General features: G+C 41.8%; 1 protein-coding gene across 1 annotated transcript in view; it reads right to left on the bottom strand.

The window, feature by feature from the left end:
- The window catches only part of PDGFD (platelet derived growth factor D), a 256,512-nt gene that overhangs the window by 125,418 nt on the left and 103,290 nt on the right, over positions 1-27,804 (bottom strand). The window contains exons 2-3 of the mRNA XM_073662109.1: positions 21,788-21,992; positions 13,125-13,305 (exon numbers count right to left, since the gene is read on the bottom strand). Coding sequence (XP_073518210.1) covers positions 13,125-13,305; positions 21,788-21,992 — 386 coding nt within the window. The remainder of the gene's footprint in view (positions 1-13,124; positions 13,306-21,787; positions 21,993-27,804) is intronic.

Here is a 27,804-nt window from a genome sequence, read left to right as displayed (position 1 = left end):
GTAAAAGCTATTCACAGTTTCAAAGAAAACCTTCCCCCTCCACATCAGCGAGGTTAGCGCAGCGGCTCAGAATGAAAAGCTGTATAAATAATCAGCAGCGGTTGCTGGTAATCTATGCAGCTGCTTATCTTGTCAACCGTAGAAGGTATTTTTCGGTACAAATATTTACACGATCAGTTTCAGAGCTGTTTCTCATGGAACTGGAGCGAATATTTTTTTATTTCTTATAATTGCTAACAAGAACAGGAAGTCTGTTTCTATTTTTATAGTGCATTGCAAAAGTATTAAGACCCTTGAAGGGGGTTGTCCAGGGTTAAAATCATGTCTATTTAATATAACAAACAAAACGAAAACAGCGCCATACCTGTCCCCAGGTTGTGTGCAGTATTGCATCTAAACTCCTTTCACTTTAGTTCAGCTCAGCAGCAATACCAGCAGACACGACCCATGGACAGGGGTGAACATCATTCTGTGGCCTCTATAGCCATTAGAAAATGTTGAGCCCCTTACAGTTCAATGATTAAGGCCCCATGCAAATATTACCTAAAAAGGTAAACAACCTAAAATACCTCAGGAGACACAATGCTCCCAACGCACTTTTCGCTAGAAAACATCCTCAGCCAAAGCTTTTCAGGTGACATGTGTTTTTTTGCTGGAAAAGACCCTCTGACAAAGCTTTCAAGTGAAATGCATTGGGAGCAGAGGACCTTCTGTCGTACAGGTGCATCTCACAAAATTATAATATCATCAAAAAGTTAATTTAGGCTGAGTTCACACGATGCGTATTTAATGCATTTCCGCGGCGTTTTATCAGTTGCGTAAACGCCGCGGAAACGCATGAAAAACGCATGGTAGAAGGGCAGCAATGTTCCCCAATTGAAATCCGCATGTGCTGTGCCCATCATGCGGATTTTTCCACAGCGTAAACGCTGCGCTCAAAAATCCGCAGCATGTCAATTAATTTTGCGTAAACGCGGCGTTTTCGCCGCCATTGACTTGCATTAGAACGCGCCAATTCCGCAAGACTGCATCTGTACTTGCGTTATTGGCGCGTTCTAATGTGCGGATGGTACCCGAGTGTGGAGGAGAGGAGAGTCTCATCCACACCCAGGTACCATTAAAAAATCTGTAAAACAAGAATAAAATAAAAAATATATATATACTTACCATCTGTCGGCCCGCGCAGCGCTCCTGCTTGGTTCCCGGCACTTGCAGTGAGTTGAAGGACCTGCGCTGACGTCAGAGTCATGTGACGGGTCACGTGACGCTGACGTCGGCAGGTCTTTCAATTCAAAGTTGCCGGCGAGGGAGAACGGAGTGTAAAGCAGGACACCGGGGGCCATTAGAGGTAAGTATATACATTCTCTCGGGTCACACTATATAAATCCATGCTATTTGCATGGATTTATATAGTGTGACCTAGTTGTCAAGCACTTTCCAGGTGATGCTAAAATCGCCTGGAAAGCGCTTGTCAATCTGCATGCGGAAACGCATGTGAATCCGCATGTGGATCCGCATGTATTCTGCAGGAAAAACGCATGTACAATCTGCATGCGTTTTTTCTGCCAGGGAGATGCAGAAATGATGCAGAAATTTTCTGCTTCATTTCTGCATCGTGTGCACATATCCTTATTTCAGTCTTCCTCATGCTTGTGGAGCCTACTGAAACAGACTAAGGGACCTTTTTTAATGCTTAGGAAGCCTTTGCAGGTGTTTTTTGTTAATTATTTTAATTTACTGAGATAATGACTTTTGTGTTTTCATTGGCCATAATCATCAACATTAACAGAAATAAACACTTGAACTGGAGCGAATATTTGTAATGACTCTATATAAGCGACATCACTCTTTCCGCTGTACCGGCAATCCGCTGCCTCGGAGTAACCCTTGACTCTGCCCTGTCCTTCAAACCCCACATCCAAGCTCTCGCCACCTCCTGTCGCCTCCAGCTCAAAAATATTTCCAGAATCCGTCCTTTCCTCGACCCTCAATCTACTAAACTGCTTGTGCACGCCCTCATCATCTCCCGCCTGGACTACTGCAACATCCTCCTCTGTGGCCTACCTGCTAACACTCTTGCACCTCTCCAGTCCATCCTTAACTCTGCTGCGCGACTGGTTCATCTCTCGCCTCGCTGCTCCTCTGCTACCTTCCTTTGCAGATCCCTTCACTGGCTCCCATTCCTCCAGCGTATCCAGTTCAAACTACTAACACTGACCTACAAAGCCGTCCATAACCTCCCTCCTCCGTACATCTCTGAACTAATCTCCCGATATATTCCCTCACGTAATCTCGGTCCTCCCAAGACCACCTCCTCTCTTCCACACTTATTCGTTCCTCACCCAATCGCCTCCAAGGCTTCTCCCGAATATCCCCCATCCTCTGGAATTCTGTGCTTCAACACGTCTGATTATCTGCCACATTCGGATCCTTCAGACGGAACCTGAAAACCCATCTCTTCAAGAAAGCTTACAACCTGGAATGACCCCGCTGCCGCATCACCACCACCAGAGCTACTGCAACCCCCAACCTACTGTCTCCACCCCATTCCTGTAGAATGTAAGTCCACAAGGCCAGGGTCATCTTCCCTCTGTATCAGTCTATCCTTGTCTGTTTGTTTACTGTAAGTGATATCTGTATTTTGTATGTAACCCCTTCTTATGTACAGCACCATGGAATCAATGGTGCTATATAAATAAATAATAATATTACTGTTATGGGGGCACTGTGCATATCATTCTATGGGCACTGTGACTAGTACTGTTATGGGGGCACTGTGCATATCATTCTATGGGCACTGTGACTAGTACTGTTATGGGGGCACTGTGCATATCTTTCTATTGGCACTGTGACTAGTACTGTTATGGAGGCACTGTGCATATCATTCTATGGGCACTGTGGCTAGTACTGTTATGGAGGCACTGTGCATATCATTCTATGGGCACTGTGGCTAGTACTGTTATGGAGGCACTGTGCATATCATTCTATGGGCACTGTGACTAGTACTATTATGAAGGCACTGTGCATATAATTCTGTGGGCACTACAGCTAGTACTGTTATGGAGGCACTGTGCATATTATTCTATGTGCACTATGGCTAGTACTGTTATGGGGGCACTGTGCATATTATTCTGTGGGCACTATGGCTAGTACTGTTATGAGGGCACTGTGCATATTATTCTATGGGCACGATGGCTAGTACTGTTATGGAGGCAATGTGCATATCATTCTATAGGCATTATAGCTAGTACTGTTATGGAGGCACTGTGCATATCATTCTATGGGCACTATGACTAGTACTGTTATGGAGGCACTGTGCATATCATTCTATGGGCACTATGGCTAGTACTGTTACGGGGGAACTGCATATTATTCTATGGGCACTATGGCTAGTGCTGTTATGGGGGCACTGTGCATATTATTCTATGGGCACTATGGCTAGTACTGTTATGGGGGCACTGTGCATATCATTCTATGGGCACTATGGCTAGTACTGTTATGGGGGAACTGCATATCATTCTATGGGCACTATGGCTAGTACTGTTATGGGGGAACTGTGCATATCATCCTATGGGCACTATGGCTAGTGCTGTTATGGGGGCACTGTGCATATGATTCTCACCTATAGAAGGACGTTACGGTGCCAATAACCTCATCCAATCTCTGCATTATAGCAGAGGTCCTATAGTTGGACCTGTAGGTTTCCATCACACCCTGATCAGACGGCTGGTAATCCGCAGTGACAGCTCCGCTCCGGCCTCGCTCCGGCCTCACTCTGGCCTCGCTCCGGCCTCGCTCCTCTGTTATATTTCATCGCTCCTCACAGTCTAAGTGAAACATTGGAATATGAGGAACAGCGGTGGCGCCAGCCGCCTCTCGCATCACCATGAGTGATACATTTAGATGACTGATAGATCTGAAGCTTCGCGCCTCCTAATTGAATCCTAGAGAATATTTTGCACTTGTTCTCATCTCGAAAGCTAATTTACCAATAAATAACCGAATCAGGAAATCGACAGCAGAAAATGGAACAATCTGCTACGACAATTTCAGACAATCCGCAGTAAACTGTTATTGATATAATGATGATGAGGCGGCAAACACAACAATTTATGAGCGTAATAAACTCTTCTATCTTTACTTTATTACTTTTTTTTTGCTTTGCGGGGAAAAAAAATAAGTCCCTGTAGGTGGAGTGAGCAGATATCTATGACAACCCGCGTTACAATTTATCCTATAGGAAATGAATAACCTTTACTGTCCCCTCTGCTGGCCAGATGGAGGGCATATACGGCAATTCATCATCTTCCAGGGGGTTAAAATCATAAAATCCCAGGGTGGCAGAGATTAAGGATGGTCATACATGACTGGAAAGAGGCAGACTGTGAACATTCTGCTAAGTGTATATGTCTTAAAGGGCCACCCCCCCAATAATATAAGTATGTCTAATGGTATTATAATACGTGTCTAAGTGAAAAATATTCTGATACAACATGTAAATATGATTTATAATGAGTTATAACTATGGATACTGTGGTAGACTGATATGGCTTTGAAGAGTAACTAAACTTTATTTTTTGCTTTATTATTTTGTCCAGTATGGAAAGTTATGAAACTTTGTAAATCACTTTAAGGCTATGTTCACACATGTTGGTTTTTTTTTTTACGTCACAAATCTGCAGCAAAACTGATCTCTGACAGGAAATCAGCTGCATCAAAAATGCAGGTTTTGCTTCGTTTTTTGATGCATTTTTTCAACATTTTTTTCACTGTCCTTATGTCTCTATTTGTGCATGTATATAAAGTTCTGTGAAAAAAAAGAACCCCATTCTATTTTGCCATCAAAAAACACTGATGCAAATTTTGATGCGTATTTGATGCGTTTTTTTCGCCACCCATTACTTCCTATGGGTGAAAAAACGCTGAAAGAAGTGACATGTTCTATATTCCAAAAACCCAATCAAGGCACAAAATACGCAACAACAAAAAACATGATGTCTGAAAAGAGAATTCCGGTTTCTCATAGACTTTGCTGGTGCTGAAAAACGCAGCTGAAAATTTGCATAAAAATGTGCAGCAAAAAAAGATGAAAAACACAACATGTGTGAACACAGCCTAATAGGAGGTTTGTCTTCACTCCCAGAAAAATTGCTTCCAAACCCCTGCTTTTCCATTCGGAGCACAGCTGATGGCAGTAAAAGGTCAGCACCTGTCTCCTGATCTGAGTGTTGTGTTTAGGGCTCGTGCACACAAACTGATTTTCTCAGACGAGTGCTATCAGAATTGTGCAAAATCAGCAATGCAAGTTGGTGAAAAAAAAAAATCGGAGAGAACCTGGATGACACCTGAGTGCGTCTGGTTTTCATGGGAGCTAAAGTGAGATTCAAGTACTGAGCTGACCCTTTCACTGCCATCATCTGTACTTCAAATCTTGCTAAAGGCAGGTAAACAGACTGGGGAAAATCAGGGGTTTGGAAGCCACCGACATGCTTTTTTTTTTTTTTTTACAGGAACGAAAACAAATCCCTAAATAAAGTAACTTCAAAAGTTTGATAACTTTCCATGTGGGACAAAATTATTAAAAAACAAATAAATAAATAAATAAATTTACTCTTTTAGCATCTTTGAATATCCAGGAGTCACCCAATCTAGGCAGTGGGATATCTGATTGTATATTTGTATTCTTCAGAATCTTTAGGGCTCATTCACATGTCAGTTTTTTGGATACTAGTGCTATGTTTTTCACAGATAGCACTCACACCTATGATGGTCTATAGGGCTGTTCACTTGTCCGTGATTGTTTGCAGACCTAGCGGTCAGTGCAAAATCACAGAGACATGTCCGATATTGATCCGAGTGTCGGAACAAGCACAACAGCGAAAGTCTATGGGTCAGTGAAAAAATTGGATGCCATAGGAGAAGGTGCAAAAACTTTTCTACTTGTTTCTCATTAGAGAAAAACTTATGAAACTCTTAGGACACTCTGATGACACTCTGATGAAACTCAGACCAATTTTCTCGTATGAGAAAATCACTTCTATGTACATGAGCTCTTATTTGAATCAACTGTTTGGCCACGGCCACATTATCAGCATTTGGTCAGTATTTGGTCAGTATTTTCACTCCGGAGTGGGAGCCAAACCAAGGAGAAGAACAATCAGAGAAAAGGTATAATAGAAACAAGTCACCAATTCTGCATTTATCACCCACTCCTGGTTTCGACTCCCACTCCTGACCGAATACTGACCAAATACTGATAGTGGCGCCGTGGCCTTTCTCTGAAAATAAAACAGTAAAGTCCTCCTTTACCCTAAAAAAAAAGTCAGAAGAACACCCTGATGTCGGCAAGATAAGCCGACACTCTCATAAGAATGGGGGTCTCCAAATGTTGATGTTGGGTGAGGGAAGGATCGGAACATTGGAATACTAATGTTGGGTTCTTTTGTTGTTGGTGTAGAGATAAGTGTCTGCGAGAGGAGTCAGACAGTGGCACTCTCACAGAGAACACAGGAATGCTCAGCAAAGCTGAGCGTTCCCGTGTAACTTGAAGTTCATAGGCCCGTATGCAAAGTCTCCAACAGGGCCAAGACATACCATGGTTATTTAATAGTAATGGTCTTTTTATATGGGTAAAGGGACCATTTCGACACCCCTAGACTCCAACCTTCTGATTGCTCAAAGGTATTCCCCTTCTTTTACCAGGTCTTGTCAGTAAATCGCAGTGTAAAAAACAAGAAATGTTGGGAAATGACTGTGGAGGCAGGAAGGGATGTGGCTAAGGTACCAGGGTAAATAGTTTGCATAGTACGGTGTTTGTCTCCATTATTGCTGTTACTGCAACTGTTGTCCACCTATCTTCTCAGTGCTTTCTGGAAAGTCACCCTTGGAGCAGTGCCTGCAAACTCATGCCAGTCAGCAAGTGGAAGAGCCTGGTATTAGTGCACTGAACGCCGCACCATGCGTAGGAATATGTGACGGTTATAAAATGGGATGTCAGAAAGAATTAACAAGTGCAGCTGCGGTAGTCACCTGTACAGCCAAAAAGACCTGCTCCCTGATTCCTCCCCTGCGAGAAGGTCCTCAGGCTGGAGATATTTTGGGCTACAGAAGTTTAAACAGAGGTAATACCAATCCTGATAACTGACAGAGATAACTGACAGAGAAATTTGGACAAAAAGGACATCTCTCCTGAGATCTCACTCCAAGAATAATCCTCCTGAGACTCTCTTAGGCTGGGTTCACACAATGTTTTTTGGCTTGGATTTTGAAGTAGGTCTACTTTAAACCCGCAACAAAAACCTTTAGTGAGTGGACTGGTAAGACTCAGATATCCCAAAAATCAATCTTTCTTTAAGCAAGGTAGTGGTCACCATTACCTACAAAGACATAGAACAAATCCCCACCAAGTGACTGGCACACTCCTACATTAGGCGTATTTGTAGGACAGGCTTTAACACCGGGAAGTCTCTCATAGTGGCACTGTAAGACAGGTTATGGAGTCTACAGTCTTTTTGGTTGTTGAGATCCCCGATCCTGGTTTAAGGGCTGCTCTACATAAATGTAATACTTGTGAGATAGCGACAGAACAGGCGGTCGGGAATGTGATATTTCCCCAAGATTCTCTAAGACTCCAGGAAGTATCTCGTATATCTCATTCAAGAAACAGCAGGTGAAGTATAAGAAATCCGGTAAAGCAGAATATATCTAGCAAAGTATAGTTGTCTAAGGACTTGAGCAATTCCTATTTTATGGCCTGGATTTTTATGGAATGCTGGAGAAGTTGGTAGCGGGCCTGTCATCTCCTTCCTGGCCTGGCTTTCACCAATGGTTTTCACCATTTTCTAAAGTGTCCCAGGAGCCATTTTGCAACACGAGGCTGCATGTTGCTTATGCTACTGTGAGCAGCCTGTGTGGATTAAACATGCTCCCATGACCTGTAACGTCTTCAGACTTGTCTCCCATCCAGCACATCTGGGATGCCATTGATCGGCAATTCCATAGGAGCTGCCAACAGAGGATCTTGATGATTTTCCCAAGTGCCAGTCCAAGTGTTTTGAAAATGTTGATTCAGTTTCTTCATCATCTGCACATCATTAACATGACTATTCATCCCATGATTTCCGTAATTCCTCATTCTTGGTGTTGCAATTTCAATGATGAGGAGCGTAGATATATTTTTGATAATTGTGGCACCTACAAACGTCTTTATCTCTACATAAAGTTAGCATACGTATAAATGACGACCAGGGACTCCCCCTACCACACATTTTGTGACTCTATGAGCTCAATTAAAATATCAACCTGAGATTGAGATGGAGGTCGTGTGACCACTAGGATCGGTACAGAGTATTCACCAATCCAAGAGATCAATCTCATGATTATCAACATGGAGCATAAATAAGAGAGAAACATATGCAGAGCATTCCTACAGGACCTCTCGGGGTTGGGGGGGAGCGTTCAGAAGTTTTTGGAGGTGGAAACCTATTATGGATGTACAGACGTTACCAAACATATGCTATTAATCTGAATATATTAATCCCATACATGCGATTCAGTCTCCTCATGTCAAAAAGATAAAAGCCTTCATGCTGATGCTTAAAGATAAAAGCCTGGGGACATACTCTGAAACTGTACCATGATGGATTGGTATTTCTTTCTAATAGTGTTAAGATCTATTTTTTTTAATATAGTCAGTTTATGTTATTATTGCGGTAAAGGCAATCTGTCAGCAGTTTTTGATATGTAATCTGAGAGCAGCATAATGTAGGGCCAGAGACCCTGATTCCAGCGATGTATCACTTACTAGGCTGTGTGTTGCGGTTTCAATATGTTGCGGTTGCGGTGTTGCGGTTTCAATAAAATAGTTTATCAGCAGGAGATTATCACTACAGGACTAGATGTCTCGTGCCTCCTAGTCCAATCCCGCCACCATCACTGATTGGCAGCTTTCTGTCCATACACAATGGAGCTGCCAATCAGTGGTGTGGGCGGGGTTATACAGAGCTCAGCATTCAGAGCTCTGCTAGATGTGCAGCAGAGAAAAGACTGATTATATCACAACTGCTGTACAAAGTAAACTAACAAAAAATGTAGCATCTTACAGTTGCAGCAAAGTAGATGGGATTTATAGAAATCTCCTGCCCGCTGTGCTTTTCTTTTAATGCTGCTTAAAATGTAGTGCATGACTGTATGGATAACATTTTTGACAATTTATCAACAGTTGCTGAAAGCCATATCGCTTGCACTTACTAATGTCTCTTTTTCCAAAAATGGGTGCAACAGCAGAATTGAAAACTGTAAGTTTCCCTAAGGGCAGAGACAGACTGCCGTATTTCTCGTGCGAGGATGAGTATTTGGAGACTTTTTAATGTTGCAGATTTCTGCACTTATTAAAGAGGTTGTCTGGGACTTTAACATTGATGGCTTATTCCTAAGATAGGTCATCAATGTCTGATCGCTGGCGGTGCAACTTCCGGCTCCTCCGCTGTTCCTAGTGTCTGCGGTGGCCAGTACTGCTCAGGTACAGAGCTGAACAGCACATCTCAGTTGACGAAAGAGGTACTACACATCAGCCCACTATTGATTTGAATAGGGAGCAGATGTGCAGTCTCGACCACTGCCGCTATTCCATCGACTGAGCTGTACAGCTCCATAACTGAGCAGTTCTGGCCGCCTCAGACACTGAGATCAGCTCATCAGAGGGAGCGACACCACCAATCAGAGACTGATGACCTATCCTAAAAATAACATCTTTAATAAGTGCAGAAATGCTGTAGAAATTCACAACATTAAAAAATCACCAAATTCTCATCATGTTAACAAAGCTTTAAGGCAGAGACAGACTGCCGTATAACTCGTGCGATGATCGCGTCGCACTGAACGGACTGGCCGGCACCTCTCCTTACCTGAGAATGACAGCGTGATGTATTTCTGTGCAGCTGTCAAGCAAGGTGCCGGCCAGAAGGAGGTTTACCATGCGATCCTTGCAAAAGAAATACGGCAGTCTGTCTCTGCCCTAAGGGAAACTTACAGTTTTCAATTCTGCCGTTGCACCCATTTTTGCAAAAAGAGACAATAGTAAGTGCCGGCGATATGGCTTTCAGCAACTGAAGATAAATTGTCATTTTGCTGTTGGTAACAGAAAATGTGACTTCACTTTCCACTTTCATTTTTTCCCTTTTTTTCAGCTTGGTTTTTGGCCATACAATACTAAGTAAAAAAACAAAAATGCCATTGTGTTACCTTGAAATCACAAACAATTTACTTCACTTAAATCAAAGTAGCCACTTTGGAAATCATATTGGTGGTTGGTTGGTGTTGGTGGTGAGATTTGTATTTTCATCTGAGCTCATCAAAGTCCACAACTTTATGTTATTTTTTTCCATGGCTTGTTTTTGCTGGACAAGCTGTAGTTTTAATCATTACCATTTTGGGATCCTTACAAATTTTTTTTTTTTAGTCTTTTTTTTGACGGGAAGTGAAGTGACCAATTCTGCAATTTTGAAGTTATCTTTTTTTCATTTGATGTTAACCATATTTTAATATTTTAATAGTTTGGACAATTATGCACAAATTAATACCAGATACAATACTAGATATGATTATTTTTTTATATTTTACTATTTACATTCGGAGAAAAGGGGGTGATTTAAACTTTTTATATATATTTTTTATATTTTATTTTAATCTTTATTCCTACCAAAGACCTTACACAGGACCAGTGGCACTCATTACGGGTGGAAGAAAGGCAATTTCGGCACCTAAACAGGAAAGGGTTCTTTACAGTCAGAGCAGTCAGGCTGTGGAATGCCAACCACAAGAGGTAGTGATGGCCGACACTATAACAGCTTTTATACAAGGACTGGATGATTTCCTCGATACACATAACATTGTGGGCTACAGTTAAATTAGACAAAATCTTAAACCCATAGTAGTACTTTTGATCCAGGGTTCTTGTACTGATCGCCTTTTCTCGGGGTCAAGAAGGAATTTTTCCCCGTGATGCAAATTGGCTGAATGTATCCAGGGTTTTTGTCTTCTTCTGGATCAACAGATTTATGTACAGGGATTTTAGTAATACCATAAGAGTAATACAAAAAATAAAACTAATTAAAAAATTATAAACTGGTTCATTTGTAATTGTAGCAATAATAAAAATGGTAATGATACATTTATAAGGACTAGTCCCAGTAAGTTAGTAAGTTAGTGTAGTGTTAGCGTAAAGAGTACAATTGGGGGAGAAAGGTTGAACTTGATGGACCCAGGTCTTTATTCAACCTACGTTACTGTGTTACTATGTCATCCGAGGGCAGTCCAATGCTTTCAACACTCTCACTGACTTGCATGGCCGAGTGCGATCTGAATATTGGATCAAACTCGGGTATGCAGCGATTTTTTCATTGGTCAGTCTCTGTGCGAGGAAAAATTGGACATGTGCATGACCCCATAGAATAACAATGGTCCGGGTGTGAACGGATGTTTTGAGGGATTGCACTTGAACAGCAAATACGCTTATCTGCACCTGCCCTTAAAAGGAATCTGTCACCCCCTGGCACTTATCTGACCTCTAATATGGGCATATAGGTGATAGAAATGTAAATCTATTGATGCCTGTATGCCTCATATTAGAGGTCTTGTTGCTGTGAAATGTCTTTTTATTCATATAAGTTTATGATAAGTTCCAGTCCCGGAGACTGGAAGAAATCCCCGCCTCCTGTGTGAATTATAACGATTCCCCACTCCCCTGCACGTCACAGTGCCCTGTGATGTGCAGTTGCAGCAGCCAAATCTGGGCACTGTGACATGCAGGGGAGGGGGGAAACATTGTAATTAACAAAGGAGCAGGGATTTCTTCCAGGCTCTGGCTCCACAGCATCAGAAACTTGATTGAATGAAAAGACATTTCACAGCAACAAGACCTCTAATATGAGGCATACAGGTAGGTATAGATTCACATTTCTATAACCTGCATGCCCATATTAGAGGTTAGATAAGTGCCAGGGGGTGACAGATTCCCTTTAACAACCATAGGCTGGACTTCATAGGTAACATGGCAGACATAATTGTCTTCAGTAGGCCCCCTGCTGCCATGAAAACACATAATATTGTATTGTGGGGGGAAACATAATTGTCAGAAATAAAGCCTGCCCCTAAACTCTAATGGCGCTAACCTCTTAAATGTCGCTGTGTTGCAATCACAGCAGTTGCTGGTAGTATAGCCCAGTTGGCACCTTCCTTGTATGCAGAGTGCTCAGCTATAGATTCTGCTTTATACAGTAAGTGCACATGACGTAAATGTACGGCAAATGTCGCCAAGAGGTTAAAGTTTATGTGAGTTACAGAAAAAGCTGAGAAAGCAGCAACCACTTGTCCCATTAGGAAAACTGCTGTCAGTGGTCGTAGGATCTCCAATTCGTATAGATGTCAGGAAGAAGTTCCTGGACATATTTGCTGCAGGACACACACAGCACAGTCAACTGGGCACTGTTGATGCAAGACACTTGCACTTTGCCCCTTAAGAGAGGAAGAGGACTGGAACTCTAATGCCACTGATCGGCAGTAGAAATCCTAAAAAGTCAATATTGACCCTTTAAAGAGCCTTCTCCTAAGGCTTAGGAATAGGATAATAAGCCAAACCAGAAACTCAATTTGCAGACATGTTTCAGGATTTTAGCCCCTCATCAGTTCAAAGCAAGAGAACTGATTGGCTTAGTGAGATTCCTTTGTCAGTAAATATAAGGGGTAAAGTTTTTCATTTTGGAGAGCACCAACTTTGCGTAAGGAGACTTATAGGCCATGCTGTGAATTCTATTTTTCGTCTCCTATGGCACAGCAAAAAAAAAATTACAATTTGTAGCACAGACACGAGCATAGCCATTGTGTAATAAATACAGACAGAACCAAAAGCTTGTGATGGTTTCCATTTAGTAACATTTTTTTCTAGGCTGCTCAAGGTAAAACATAACTACGGTACATAATAGGCGAAAACAGCAAAAGGGTAAAAAAGTGAATAGGCAATCACTCACATGCTGAGTTGATTAAAGGTGGAGGTTTTGGAAAGTTTTTGAAACACACAGCTCCTTACCAAGAGAATAACAAACTTAAGAACAAAGCTCAAAACTTACCACAAGAGAATAACAAACTTTGAAGCCGGGCTTAGCCACAAAGTGATCGTCTGATTTGAATGTGATCTTCACTTCATTTTTTTGGGATGTCACTCTTGGGGGTGCTTCTTTATGTCCACACCATCGCCCACGTATGACTGTGCTTGTTTCTGAAGCTTCTTCCACTTCCACAAAATCATACCTGAAAGTCAGTGGAGTATGTCAATGCCAGCATGTTAATGTATATGATACTGTATCTACGCTCCTAAACATTGAAATTACAACACCAAGAAGAAAAGTAATATAACTGTGGAAATCACAGGATGGATAGATATGCTACTGATATAATGGAAAGAAAATGTTCAAAACATCTTGATTTATTCAGTATAGACTATGAGCTCCAAGTGCAGAAATACACGCAATTATACGCCTTTTCATATGTTCAATTACGTTATTAATGGCTCTAGAATTTCTGTTACTTTAAATACACCATTGGCAAATCATCAAGATCCGCTGCTGCCACCTCCCTTTGAAATGGTTAGATGAGAGACAAGTCCGGAGATGTTGCAGGCCATTGTAGGTCATTTAGGCTACACAGTCTGCTCACGGTAGCATGTGGAACATGCAGCCTGGTGTTGTCATGTTAAAAAACGCCTCTTGGGACACTTTGGAGAAATGGCTCTACCAGTAGTTCAACTACCCAGTCAATGTAATGACGAGCTGTTAGTGTACCTTAGAATGAAGACTAGAGGGTTCTGACTATCATACATTATGCCATCCCACACCACAATCCCAGAAGGAGTGGTGTGACATTCCCTCATGAAATGTCACACAAGGTGTGGGAAAGACTAAGTGCAACACAAAGGGAAGAGGGGGAGGAAGCCCAAAAACTAGGGAAAGGGGGAGTGGAGACCCCTAGGCAGATCTAATAAAACCCTGCCTACCCTACCGTCCCTATATTGGTTCCACACCTATCGCCGAGCAGGACCCTAAACCCTAGATATACCTAGAGCTTGGCCATAGATAGGGAGTGGGAGGGGTAAGCACTGGTCAGGCCCCACTATAAACTAAAGATAACAAGGTAGACGAACAAAGGGGGTTAACTTAGCTTGAGAAGACACCAGAGGAGTAATGCCAACTGTCCTCCAAGGGCACCAGAGAAGAAGCTAGCCAACAGACAAATGCCAGACTCATCACTGAAGAGCATAGACCTCCATTCTAGCCTCTACTGCCATCTTCCTCTGCACCATAATAGCGTTTGAGAGTGGTGGTATGAGTTAACTAGAACCTCTGTAACCGGACGTCTGGCTCGTAGACCAATGTCGTGCAAATGACTTCTGAAGGTTGTGTAGACACTGTTTTGACACTTTAGGCTTGGGATGTGACATCCAATTTCACTTGCAGTACAGAACGGATCAGCAGTGGAACCAGTGGTGCCTCCATTTTTCCAAATTGTCCCAGGATCCGTTTTTAACCACAACAATGCCAGGCTGCATGTTGCTCGTGCTACTCTGAGAAGCCTGTCTGTCCTTAACATGCTACCTTGGTTTGCAGCATTTCCAGATACAAGTTAATCATAGATCTTGATGATTTGCCCAAGTGGATTCAGCGTTGCAAAACATTCCTCAGATAACCGTTAATAGCCTCATTGATAGCAACCAAGGCTGTAAATGCAGGGATTTCTGACAGTGATAATTTAAAATTGTTGTTTCCATTTTTCAGCATTTGCATATCAGTAACATGGCTATTACCCTGTGATTTCCATTACTTCATGACTTTCCCTTCTTCATGCTGCAATTTCAATATGGAGAAGTGCAAATACTTAGTAAAAGATTCGGTCCCAGGTTTACAGCCTGGGGCTTTTTCTTACCAACCTTAATCCTTAAACATATATTTGTCCAGTTTATCACTATGCTAAAATAGCAAGTATCCCTGGGGAAGTCAGTGCAAATTTAACATGCTGTCCTTTCTGAAAGCAGCATGTTATTAACCAAGAGATATGCAAGCTGCCTCCTCAGAAAGGAAGAGGACTTGAACTCTATAGCGCCACCTGTTGGAAGCAGCAATCCTACAAGTCAATATCGACTCTTTAACGAGCCTTGCAATATGACTTAGGATAAAAGCCAAATCAGAACGTCAATTTGCAGACACGGTGTTTCGGGATATTCCTCCTCATCAGTGCAAAGTATGAGATCTGATTTGGCTAGGTGAGAGGCTCTGGACTGAGGTCTAAGGGGTAACGTCTCTTCACAAGGAGAAATGTTCAATGGCGCTATATAAATTAATAATAATAATAATAATAAATAAATAATGTTACCCCTTACACCTCATTAGCCAATAGAAACGTGGCAGAAAGATATATCGCTTTGCTGGAATATATTCAGTGTAATCTGCAATTTATTTATTTTAATCCTTGCTCTGTTTGGAATTAGGAGTCCTTTGGGTGGAATAAATCAAGGATTAACAGTGATAAGACTGCCCACTAGACTTAGAACAAAGTGATTAAAATCAATAAACTGTATGCTATACTAAACCTTTAATATATTAATCTCTAGGGCAACCAACTACTATAATATTGTTTTTCCAGAGATCTTTGGAACTCTTCAGGCACCAAGCCTAGGTATGACTGCTACTGCTACACCCCTAAATGCCATAATTAAACAGTTTATATATGTCTTTAGGTCTTTAGTTATTGGGCATCATTGCATATACAGTGGGGCTTCAAAGTTCGTGAACCCTTCAAAAATTTTAATATTTTTGCATAACTTTGACCTAAATCTACAGAGGATTTCCACACAAAAATTAAATAAATGAGTCAAAAATATTAGGCTATCACTTTTTATAGGGGGAAATTAATCAATATCACAAGTCTGTAAGTGGAAAAAGTATGTAAACCTTTAGGGTGAGCAGATAATTTGAAGGTGAAATTATAGTCTGATGTTTTGAATCAATGGGATGAAAATCAGGTGTGAGTTGGCAAATCTGTTTTATGTAAAGAACAAGGATCTATCAACAACTGATCTTTACAACACGTTTGTAGAAGTGGATCTTGGCACATACAATTTCTGAAGACCTCAGAAGAGGAGGTCTTGAAGAAGAGTTGGGACACCACCAAACCACATGCAGACAGATTGTGTAGAAATTAAGGAAATTCAAGACTATTATTACCCTCCTCCGATGTGCTTGACCAACAAAGGTCACTCCAAGAGGAAAGAGCATAATAGTCTGTGAGATCACAAAGGAACTCAAGCTAACCTTCAAGCAACTAAAGGTCTTTGACATTACCTAATGAGTCCACCATCAGGATGACACCGAACAACAATGGTGTGTATGGCAGGTTTGCAAGGAGGAAGCTTCGACTCTCCAAAAATATATATTTTTTTAATTTGCCTATACACGGCCATTAATTCCACAGCACTTTACAGACATCATCATCACTGGCCCCATTGGGGCTCACAATCTAAATTACCTATCAATATGTCTTTGAGTATAAAGGAAACCAGAGTTTTGGGAGGAAACCCGCACAAACACAGGGCAAACATACAAATTCCTTGCAGATGTTGTCCTTGGTGAGATATGAACCTAGGACCCCATTGCTGCAAGGCTATAGTACTACCTAACCACTGTGCCACCAAGCTGCCCAATGAGCCACTGCCCTGACCTTCTGCAATTTTTTAAAGATCACCTGGACAAACGAGAAGTCTATTGGAACAATGATTTGTGGATGAATAATAGAACTTTCGGTTTTAAATTAGAAGGGTTATGTTTCGAGAAGAAGAAGCACTGCATTACAGCATAAAAATCTCATATCATCGGTGAAACATGGTGGTAGTATTATGGTTTGGTTCTGTTTTGCTGCAACTGATTCAGGACAGCTTGCCACCATTGATGCAACAATGAATTCTGAATTTTATCAGCAAATTCTAAAGAGAATGTTAGGAGATCTGTCCATGAGCTCAATCTCAGGAGAACATGAGTCATGCAGGAAGACAATGACCCAAAGCACACCTACAATTCTACAAAAGAATGATTAAGTAAGAATTCAGTTAAAGTTTTGGATTGGCCAAGTCATAGTCCTGACCTTAAAGATCCTATAGAAATGCAGAAGGACCTGAAGCAAATAGTTCATGGGAGAAAACCCTCCAATATAAGAGTTGAAGTTGCTTCATAGCCTAAAAATTTCCAAGTCGATGTGCAAGTTAGCGGAAAGGGTATAGTTAAATCTGCACAAGAAGGTCAACAGATTATGAAAGCAAACATTCACAAACTTTTGCCACTCACAGAGATGCAATATTGGACCATCAGACTTTGAAGAAACTCAGCAAGGAGATTGTTCCAAACATCTTGGAGACCTAACCCCAGCTATTCTGTGGATGTCGTGTATACAGATCCTTAGGTCTCTTCATGTAATACAAACTGGATGATGATGAGATCAGGGATCTGTAGAGACCATTTCATCACTTCCAGGACTCTTTCTTCTTGTTGATACTGAAGATAGTTCTTAAAGAGGACCTTTCACTTGCTAAAAAATGTAGATAAATAATTTGTAAAATTCCCGGAGATCCCCTGATTCTGCTGCTGTTTTCTATCTTGCACTGCATCACTTCAATGCAGAGACATTGCTCCTTTTTCAGCTCAGTATGTGAAATCTCTGCTTGCAGTCCAACTGGACGTTTCTTCATAATCTTCTCTAGCGGAGTGCGTTTTTACCCCTCGCTTTCTTCCTTCCATGAAGACCACTTTTGACCAGACTTCTCTGAATATTAGATGGGTGTAGATGGGTCCAACTGGTTCCTGCCATTTCTGAGCTGATGGCACTGCTGGTCATTTTCTGATTTTGAAGGGAAGTAAGCATGATGTGTCTTTCATCTGCTGCAATAAGTTTCCTGGGCCGACCACTGCGACTACCATCCTCAAAACTGGCCATTTCTTGCGGCTTCTTCAAAAAAGCTTAAACAACACATCTTGAAACCCAATCTGCTTTAACATCTTTGCCTGGGAGAGAATTTCTGATGCAGTATAACTACCTTTTCTCTTGTTTCTGTGCTTTTGCCATGGTGTATAACATGTGACCGGAAAACTGTCTTCCACAACCTCACCTTTGTAGCAGAGTTTGACTATTCCTCATTCAGTTTTAAGCCTCCTGCACAGCTGTTTATGTTTCAGTTAATGTATGTGTTTCTATCTATGAATTGTTTGGCTTCTACAGCCTCTATATATAAGTCAAAATACATAGCATAATGCAGAATGCTCTACCAATGAATCCATCAGTGAGCTCATTGTCAGGGCGTTGTCTATAAACCTTATTTCTCATCTCCTGAATTATCTTTTAACCTGACTTATGACCAAATCAAAGTTGAACTGTAGGCTATAGAAGCCAAGCAGTCCAAAAGTTTTAATAAAATCCAAAATTATTTTTTAACTACCGTATATTCCGGCGTATAAGACGACCTGGTGTATAAGACGACCCCCCTACTTTCCTGTTAAAATATAGAGTTTAGGATATATTCACCGTATAAGACTACCCCTTTTCCAACGCATACCAAACACCGGTAAAAATAAAAAAAAAACAGATTTGAATTTAACATGGTCCTTTTTTAATTTAAATTCTTATGACATGCAGGTATATAGCAGGAAAACTGTCACTCATAAACATATTAAAATAGGGGGGACCCCACGTCATTTTTTGGGGGGGTCCCCCATTCTAATAGCTAGTAAAGGCTAGGTATTCAGCTGGGGGCTGATATTAGTAGCCTGGGAAGCTCCGTGGGTATTACCCCCTTCCCAGACTTCAAACATCTGCCCCAGCCGTCTGCTTAACCTCCGCTAGAGACTATAATGATGGTGGATCCCACGCCAATTTTCTTTTTAAAAAATCCTTTATTTTAACACTAAATGACAATTGAGGGGTTAATAAAGATGCAGTCCCTAAATTATTATTAATTTTGTAATTAATTTTTCCCAAAAATGTTGACGTGGGCTTCGTCATATTTTTGTGTCCAGCCAGGTACAGCAGGCAGGAACGGGCTGCCCCCAACCACCAGCTGCCTATTTGTACCTGGCCGGACACAACAATATAGGGAAGCCCTTTTTTTTTTAATTATTTCATGAAATAATTAAAAAAAAAAGACGTGGGGCTTCGCCCTATTTTTGTGTCCAGCCAGGTACAACTAGGCAGCTGGGGGCTGGAATCTGCAGCGCAGGGAGACCCAAGCTTTCTGGGCCCCCCCCGCTGCAAATTGCAGTCCGCAGCCACCCCGGAAAATGGCGCGTTCATAGAAGCGCCATCTTCTGGCGCTGTACCCAACTCATCCAGGGCCCTGGTGCGGTGGCTCACTGGGTAATAAAGGGGTTAGGGCCAGCTTGGCATTATCAGCTGGCCCTAAGCCCGAAATTCATGGGGTCACGCCAATATTAGACATGACCGCCATGAATTTCTAGTAAAGTAATTAAAAAAAACACAACACCCAGAATAAAGTCCTTTAATTGAAATAAAGACACAATTTTTTAATGTTATAAATTAAACCATACTTACCATCACGCCCATTCCAGCTGAAGCCAACGATCTCCTGCAATAAAAGTAAAATAATAAAGCAACCTCATCCTTACCTCTCCATGGTTCCCAGGACCGGTCCAGCTCTGCTACATTCACATGACAGGCTGCACCGCAGCAGAACGCTGCCGTTCAGCTTGCCATGCGGCAGACACTGAGAAGCGCAGGCATGCTTGTGCTCCTCAGTGTCTGACTGTGACGGCATCCAGATGAGCCGAGATCATGTCCAATGAACTCGGCTCACCTCATGCACGTCACTGACAGCGTGGGAAAATTCTCCTGCTCCCCGCATGCGCAGTAGAAGTTTCCCACGCTGTCAGTGACGGACGTCCAGGAGGTGAGCTGAGTTCATTGTCGGCTCATCTGGATGCCGTCACAGCGAGACACTGAGGAGCGCAAGCATGCCTGCGCTTCTCAGTGTCTGCGGGATGACAGGCTGGATGGCGGCGTTCTGCTGCGGTCCAGCCTGTCATCTCGATGTAGCAGAGCTGAAGCTGTTGTGGGAGCCATGGAAAGGTAAGGATGAGGTTGGTTTATTATTTTTCTTTTATTGCAGGAGATCGTTGGCTTCAGCTGGAATGGGCGTGACGGTAAGTATGGTTTAATTTAGAACAATAAAGGATTGTGTCTTTATTTCAATTAAAGGACTTTATCCTGGGTGTTTGTGTTTTTTTTAACTTTAACTATGGGGTTAGTAATGGGGGTGTCTTATAGACGCCTCTCCATTACTAACCTGGGCTTGATGTCAGCTGGCATTATAAGCTGACATCAACCCCAACCCTATTACCCCCTGCCACCGCACCAGGGCAGCGTGGAAGAGCGAGGCTAAGTGCCAGAATTGGCGCATCCTATGGATGCGCCATTTCTGGGGCGGCTGACGGCTGGTGTTTCTAGCCTGGGAGGGGGCCAATATTCATGGCTCCCTTCCTGGGCTATTAATATCAGCCCCCAGCTGTCTGCCTAGCCTTTGCTAGCTATTAAATTAGGGGGGACCCCACGTCATTTTTTTTGGGGGGTCCCCCATTTTAATAGCTAGTAAAGGCTAGGTATTCAGCTGGGGGCTGATATTAGTAGCCTGGGAAGCTCCGTGGGTATTACCCCCTTCCCAGGCTTCAAACATCTGCCCCAGCTGTCTGCTTAACCTCCGCTAGAGCCTAAAATTAAGGGGAACCCCACGCCAATTTTTTTTTAAATAAATCCTTTATTTTAACACTAAATGACAAGTACAGTAACCAACACTATCACTGTACTTCATATATATGTGACTGACATGTTTCTATCTATCTAATCTATGTGTGAAGCTCTATTCTGTCTGTTATAAATTGTCGGGTACCGCTGCTGAATTGCCGGCCGGCTTTTTTAAAGAGACGGTGCATGAAAACACTATTATTTGTTTTAATAAATCCTTTACACTAAATGATAAGTACAGTAAGCAACACTGTCACTGTACTTCATATATATGTGACTGACATGTTTCTATCTATCTAATCTATGTGTGATGCTCTATTCTTTCTATTCTAAATTGTCGGGTGCCGGCTTATGCCGCTGCTGAATTGCCGGCTTTTCATATATTGTCACAGAAGCGATGCGAACTTCCCAGCTCCGGACACAGCGCAGCGCTTCTGTGACAAGTGAAAGCTGTCGGCACAGAAGCCCTGCGCTGTGTCCGGAGCTGGGAATACGCAGCGATGTGTCAGTTTCAGCACAGAAGCGCTGACTGTCTGGACCTACCGCCGCAGTATTTTAACTCCCTCCACCTTATATTAACTCCGACATGGCAGGGATACGGCCACGGCAGCTTATTAACACCCCCAGAGTATCCCCGCATGTCAATTTCTGAAAGTTCAAAAGCATTACCGGCGTATAAGACGACCCCAGACTAGACAGAAGATTTTTCAGTCTTCAAAAGTCGTCTTATACGCCGGAATATACGGTAAATAAATTAATTTAATAAAAAAAAGCCCCCATTATATTGCATGACCTTTAAGTTCTACAAAAAACTACCCCAAATAAAATATTATATAATAATAATAAAAAAAAGTGATATATTGGCTAGCAGGTGACCGATTGGGAAGGGTCAAACTTTGGATTAAATTTTTTCCCATTTTCCTTTCATGAATTTGGCACTCACCTGCATACATCGTTTTCTTGCTCTTCCAAACCAAACTGGCTGTCGAATGTTAGCTGTATTCTGGTGTTTTCTGCAGAGTCCAGTCTCCAGGTGAGTAGCAGATTTCTGGGATAACTGTTAGGGAAGCGCGGGCTGTTTATACAGCCATTGCCCACAACGTGGATGGTTTCTTCTTTCTGGTACAGCCTGGTAAGGAGATTGCTCTCTGTTGGAATAAAACAATGGTGTCAAATGGGACTTGTCAACATTCGAACCAGAAGACATCAGATATGATGCAAAGAACTATCAGATCTTTTCATTCAGATATCGGATGATTATAGATGTTCAGATCAGAATAAAAGTTGAAAATGTAACACGTCAGCCTACCACTGAGTATCCAGCCTTATGCGGCTGCCCCATTGCCCATTCTGCTGAATATATTCTCTCCACCGTCAGGATCAGTAACCAGCTCATCAGACTTTGCTCAAAATCCAGAAACCAATGATGAACCCACTCCATTTCCACCCTTTAGATAAAGATTAAAGTCAAGTAGACAAGCAGATTCCTATTGGGGATCCAGATAAAAAGGACGTCCCCCGAATATACAGTATAACAACTTTTAAGAGTGAGATTGTGACCACCTGACCATACCGAGACCACTGATATAGTGCATCTTTTCTCTCCTCTCGATTTAGCCCTGGACTACTGACCTGCATATTTGGAAAGAATTTCACTTAGCCTGAGAGTTATAGATAAAGGGGAAGGAAGGAATGAAGCAAAGAAGGAAAAAAGGTATACATAAATAGATATGTCATCGGCTAGGTGCAGACGGAGAGGATCGGGTCGACTATGCTAATCACACTCTGATCAGTAGTGAGTATAGTGTGATCCAATTCTTTCAGATGAGGAGAAGATACAGGAAAAAATGTCTTTATCTTCTCCATTCTGTCAGTCCGTGTAAATCGGACCTCACTCAGATGTCAACTGAGTGCAGTCCAATGTTTTCCATGGATTCCTTGACTTGCATGGCTGAGTGAGCACCGAATATCTGATCCAACTTGAGCATGCTGTGATTTTTAATTGGGCCATGGAAAAATCAAACATGTGCTTGGCCCCATAGAATAACATAGGTCTGAGTACAGTCTGATTTTTGTTGAATCGCACTAGGATTGAAAGTATGGCCATATGCATGAGCCCATACACTGGACTACATGTAATGCAGTCACTGCAGCTTGCAACTGTTCACATTTACTTCATTCTGTCAGGAGGTGCTGGTCAGTTTTTTTTTTCGGCGCACACATTTGTGGGTAGTGACTACACCTCCATTTCTGGCTGAGCACTCATCCCACCATTCTATGAGCTCATTCAGACGTCAGTTGTTCACTTGTATCTATTACTGTCTATGGGACTGTTCACATGTCCATGTTCAGAAGGCAGGTTTTCAGGAAGATCTATGTCCTGCCCATAGATCTTAACAGCTCATTTTCATATTAAGAAAAAAGTGGATTTCTCTGGAATAAGATGTTGGATCGCAGATATCAAGATATCATTTTATTCGGCTTCCTATGACCTAGATGCCCATATAGACGGCTTAGAAGGGTCAATCCTAATGACAGATTCCCTTTAAGTTTGGATATTTGTTAGTAACAAAGCTGTTAAAAATATTCCGTGATCAGCAGGTAATATTGTAGTTCTAATATATCTCATAGCCCTACTTACCCAAATACTGCGGCATGTATGCATTCCTGGTGACGATATACTGCAATGCTAACGTTTCCCTTACACCGGTATACTTTATATTGTATTAGCTGCGGGAATCCAGAACCTTTTGGTGCATTATAAGTTGACATAAGCAACATCACAAAGGTAAAATACGACTTAAAAAGCCACTTAAAATTCATGCCACAGCACTGCAGTTAAAGCCAGCATCCTGTAATATATTTTTTGGCAGGGGGAAGATAAGTTTTAGGTGAGTGGAGCATATAGGTTCATTACATTAATATATTTGGCATCCAGTTATGGAACATAATGATCCTCCGGATTCTTGGCTGATCGTTAGCTCACTTCAGCTTAGTCATCAAAACAGAGAAGATTTAAAGATATTCAGTTCTGAATCCAAATCGAGGAGAAGTTCACCTTCAGGACAGAAGTTATAGACACGTACTGAAGAGTTAACGTCACGCCAGTGCGTCTCAGAAATGTCAGCATCTTGACAGCTTAAGAGGCTTGTTACAGTGCGTGTGGCTGCAGCATTGGGCTCCAGAAGTAACTCACGTAGACATAATACACTGCGACTTCAGGAGATGCCGCATATGCACAAGATGTGTTCTTTAGTATCAGCTTCTAAATCTTGGGTTCTCCTTCTAAATCAGGACAAACGCCATTGACGGCTATGGTCCTTTCTTATGGCAACCGCAGTGTTCTCGCAAATGTTTAGCTCATACTGACAACATTGTTAGGAATAAAGGGGGAAGGACACTATTTAACTTTCTGCCCTAAGCTGCAAAAAGATCTTCAAGCCTTTTACAATGTCAAACAAGAGTACTAAGGTGGCCACCATCTAGACCAAGACCAGTGGTCTCCAACCTTTCTGACCTTGAGAGCCACATTCAGCTTTGAGAATGGGTCGCGAGCTACATTTAGGTCTAAGAGAGAGTGGCGCATATCCAGCTCCCGGCCCCCCCAGAGTAGCGACACACAGAGCCCCCATTACTGATATAACGACAGCCAAAGCTTTTCCATAGAAATCATATCAAGGCAGTATGCCAAGATCCAGAGATCCCACAATACAATTTTCTTGTAACAATCACTCCCACCACATTGTTGCATCCAGCTTGAAGCACCTCGTCTGACAGGTAGTATAATCCGGTCTTCAGCTTATCATACTTAAATTATCTCCAAACTCCCAAGGCCAGATAATGCACATTCAGATCTGCTCTTCTGTGCAGGACTACTCACAAAATTCATCATCTGGAGACCTGTTTTTCATAGTTATTTGTTAGACTTGGTGCATTTTATTTGTTAGACCTGGTGCTAATGCACCAAGCTGGCAGGTAGCTGCAAGCCACACATCATGGGCCTGTGAGCCACATGTGTCTCTCGAGCCACAGGTTGCCAGGATTCCCATTGTCCTTCTACAGTTTGACCACTAGTGGCTACTATTGTTCACCTTAATTATTGTGCTGCAATCCCATTCTTTACCACTGGAGACTGCTGCTGTGTTCTGTTACTGCCCTTAACTAAGATGGCAGATTCTGAACCTGTGGAATCCATCTAGTTTCCTCTTTGGGCCTACTTAAAGCTGCATGGATCTCTCACTAATTGCTTGAGTATTGTGTCTAGCTGTTTATTCTAGTTCCATTCTCCAGCTCCTGGACTGTCTTACCCAGATTGTTCTCACCTATCTACAGATTGTTTCCTACAACTTCTTTGCTAACTCCAAGAACTTCTAATGCTGCTTGCTTTTACTGCTTGTGCTCCTTCGGCCACTGGATTCCAGCAGTGCTACGCCAGTATTGTAACACTAGTTGGGGACTGATAATGTAGACTATTGCTTGCCATGACCTACACGTTAAAGGAAGATCAGTGAACTGAGTTTCCTTTTATTGTCTAACCACTTAGAAGCTGCAGATGCTATTGACTGCGGCATCTAAGGGGCTAAACTGAAAGGACTAGTGTTCTTCTTACTAATCCCCTCAACTTTCAGCAGGTTCTTGGCTATGTGTGTCTGCAAGGCTCCAGCCACTGATCTTGCGGAACTACAGCATAATGTACAGTATATATCTGTCATGGAAAGGGTATTAAACCACATGATGGATATATATATATAAATATTTCCTCACGAAAGATAAGGTCAAAGAATAAACTGCACAGAGATGCTCAGTATTGCTGAGAATTCACATACTTTGCTCCAAGTGGATGAAAAAAATTCAGTTATTTCTATAATAGGGAACTAGGGTGGTCTTGGAACCCACCTTTGCCTAAAGGGAATTTGTCACCAGATTTTTGCCACCTAATCCGAGCGAAGCATAATATAGGGTCAAAGACACCGATTCAAGGGATGTGTCGCTTATTGGGCTGCTTAGTGTAGCTTTGATACAATGACCAGGGGATTATCACTAGAGGACAAGTAAACATGCTGCATATAGTCCTGAGCTCTGTATAACCCCGCCCCCCAACACTGATTGGTGGCTTTCTGCCTGTACACAGAAAGCAGCCAATCAGTGGTGTGGGTGGGGTTATACAGAGCTCAGCATTCTGAGAAATGTAAATGCATACCAAGGGAACACATAGGAGTATGACTATATAAAGAAATTTGTAATGAAAATAACACACCTATCTCACTATAGAATGAGCTATGTGGGATAGTGGTGGCAACCTAGACAGTTGGCAAAATTAACTAATGAGAAAAAGCAAGGGAAAAAAATGACCAGAAAGTCTAGAATCAAAGTGTAAGATTAAAAAATGATATTTTATTGAGGATCAGGAAGATAACAAACATACAACAAGGCAGGGGCACAAGTGCGAAATGGTATCACAAAATATCAAATTATTAAAAGTATCACATAAGGGGTAAACCTAATAAGCAGGGATTTATATGTGCGGCACCCCCTGACGAAGTCCAATGCCGAAACGCACGTTAGGGTGGGTGCCACTTTGCTCAGGGTCCCTCTACCAGTAAGTACCCACCATACCATTGTTCTATTTCCCTCTTTGCATCTATTTGAGGCATATGATTGTGCTACATATGATGTTATAACCTCACCCTACTGAGTACATATTTGCTGCATATTCTATTGACTGCACAATGCAATATACAATGGTAACAATTATAAATTGATTTGTTTTCATGCAGAATATATAAATCCGTACTTATTAGATTTAGCTCTTATGGGATCCTCATTTTATATTTTTGATACTTTTAATAATTTGATATTTTGTGATACCATTTTGAACGTACGCCTTCCTGATCCTCAATAAAATATAATTTTTTTAAACTTACACTTTGATTCTAGACTTACTGATCATTTTTTTTCCCCTGGCTTTTTCTCATTTTGAGAACTGCTAGATCTGCAGCAGATAAAAGTGATTGTATTAAAATGACAGCAAGTAGCCTAATAAGTGAGACATCACTGGAATCAGGGTCTCCGCCACTACATTAATCTGCTCTCAGATGGGGCAATAAAAACCTGATGGCAGGTTCCTTTTAACCAGCAGAACATTGATAATATTACAGTATAATGTGCAGAATGTGAGACACATTTTAGCCAAAGGATAAATAAAGAATAACAGAAAGGATCCCGGCTGCAGAGTAGCCTAAAGTAAGGCGTAGTTTATACTATAGCGAGGTCTGTCGGCACATAACCTACAATAACAAACCTCCTCTTGTGCAGACTCCGCATTGCTACATAATTCTCCATCACATACTGTAACTACAACCAGCACGCTGGGAAGGAAAAGCTTTATTTTACATGTCACTATATACAGTTACGGGGTGAAGTTCGGCATATTGCAGTAGTTTTACATAGGACTGAAATGCGATGCTGCGGAGTTATTGTATGGTTATCTGTTATGGCGGTATATACACAGCATGTAATAATATACAGGTTCTTCTCACTAAATTAGAATATCATCAAAAAGTTAATTAATTTCAGTTCTTCAATACAAAAAGTGAAACTCATATGCAGTGGGGGAAATAAGTATTTGATCTCTTGCTGTTTTTGTAAGTTTGCCCGCCGACATGAACAGTCTATAATTTTAAGGCTATGTGCCCACGATGCAGAAATGAAGCAGAAAATTTCTGCAGCATTTCTGCATCTCCCTGGTAGAAAAAACGCATGCAGATTGTGCATGCGTTTTTCCTGCAGAATACATGCAGATCCACATGCGGGTTCACATGCGGATCCACATGCAGATTGACAAGCGCTTTCCAGGCGATAGCATCACTTGGAAAGTGCTTGACAACTAGGTCACATTGTATAAATCCATGCAAAAGGCATGGATTTATATAGTGTGACCGTAAAAATAAAAAAATAAAG

Source organism: Phyllobates terribilis, unplaced genomic scaffold, assembly GCF_046119375.1.
Source record: "Phyllobates terribilis strain yellow unplaced genomic scaffold, ASM4611937v1 Scaffold_2__4_contigs__length_985480577, whole genome shotgun sequence".
NCBI classification, from domain to species: domain Eukaryota; kingdom Metazoa; phylum Chordata; class Amphibia; order Anura; family Dendrobatidae; genus Phyllobates; species Phyllobates terribilis.
Note: the sequence above shows the minus strand (reverse complement) of the source record. Positions and strands in the feature narration are given on the sequence as shown.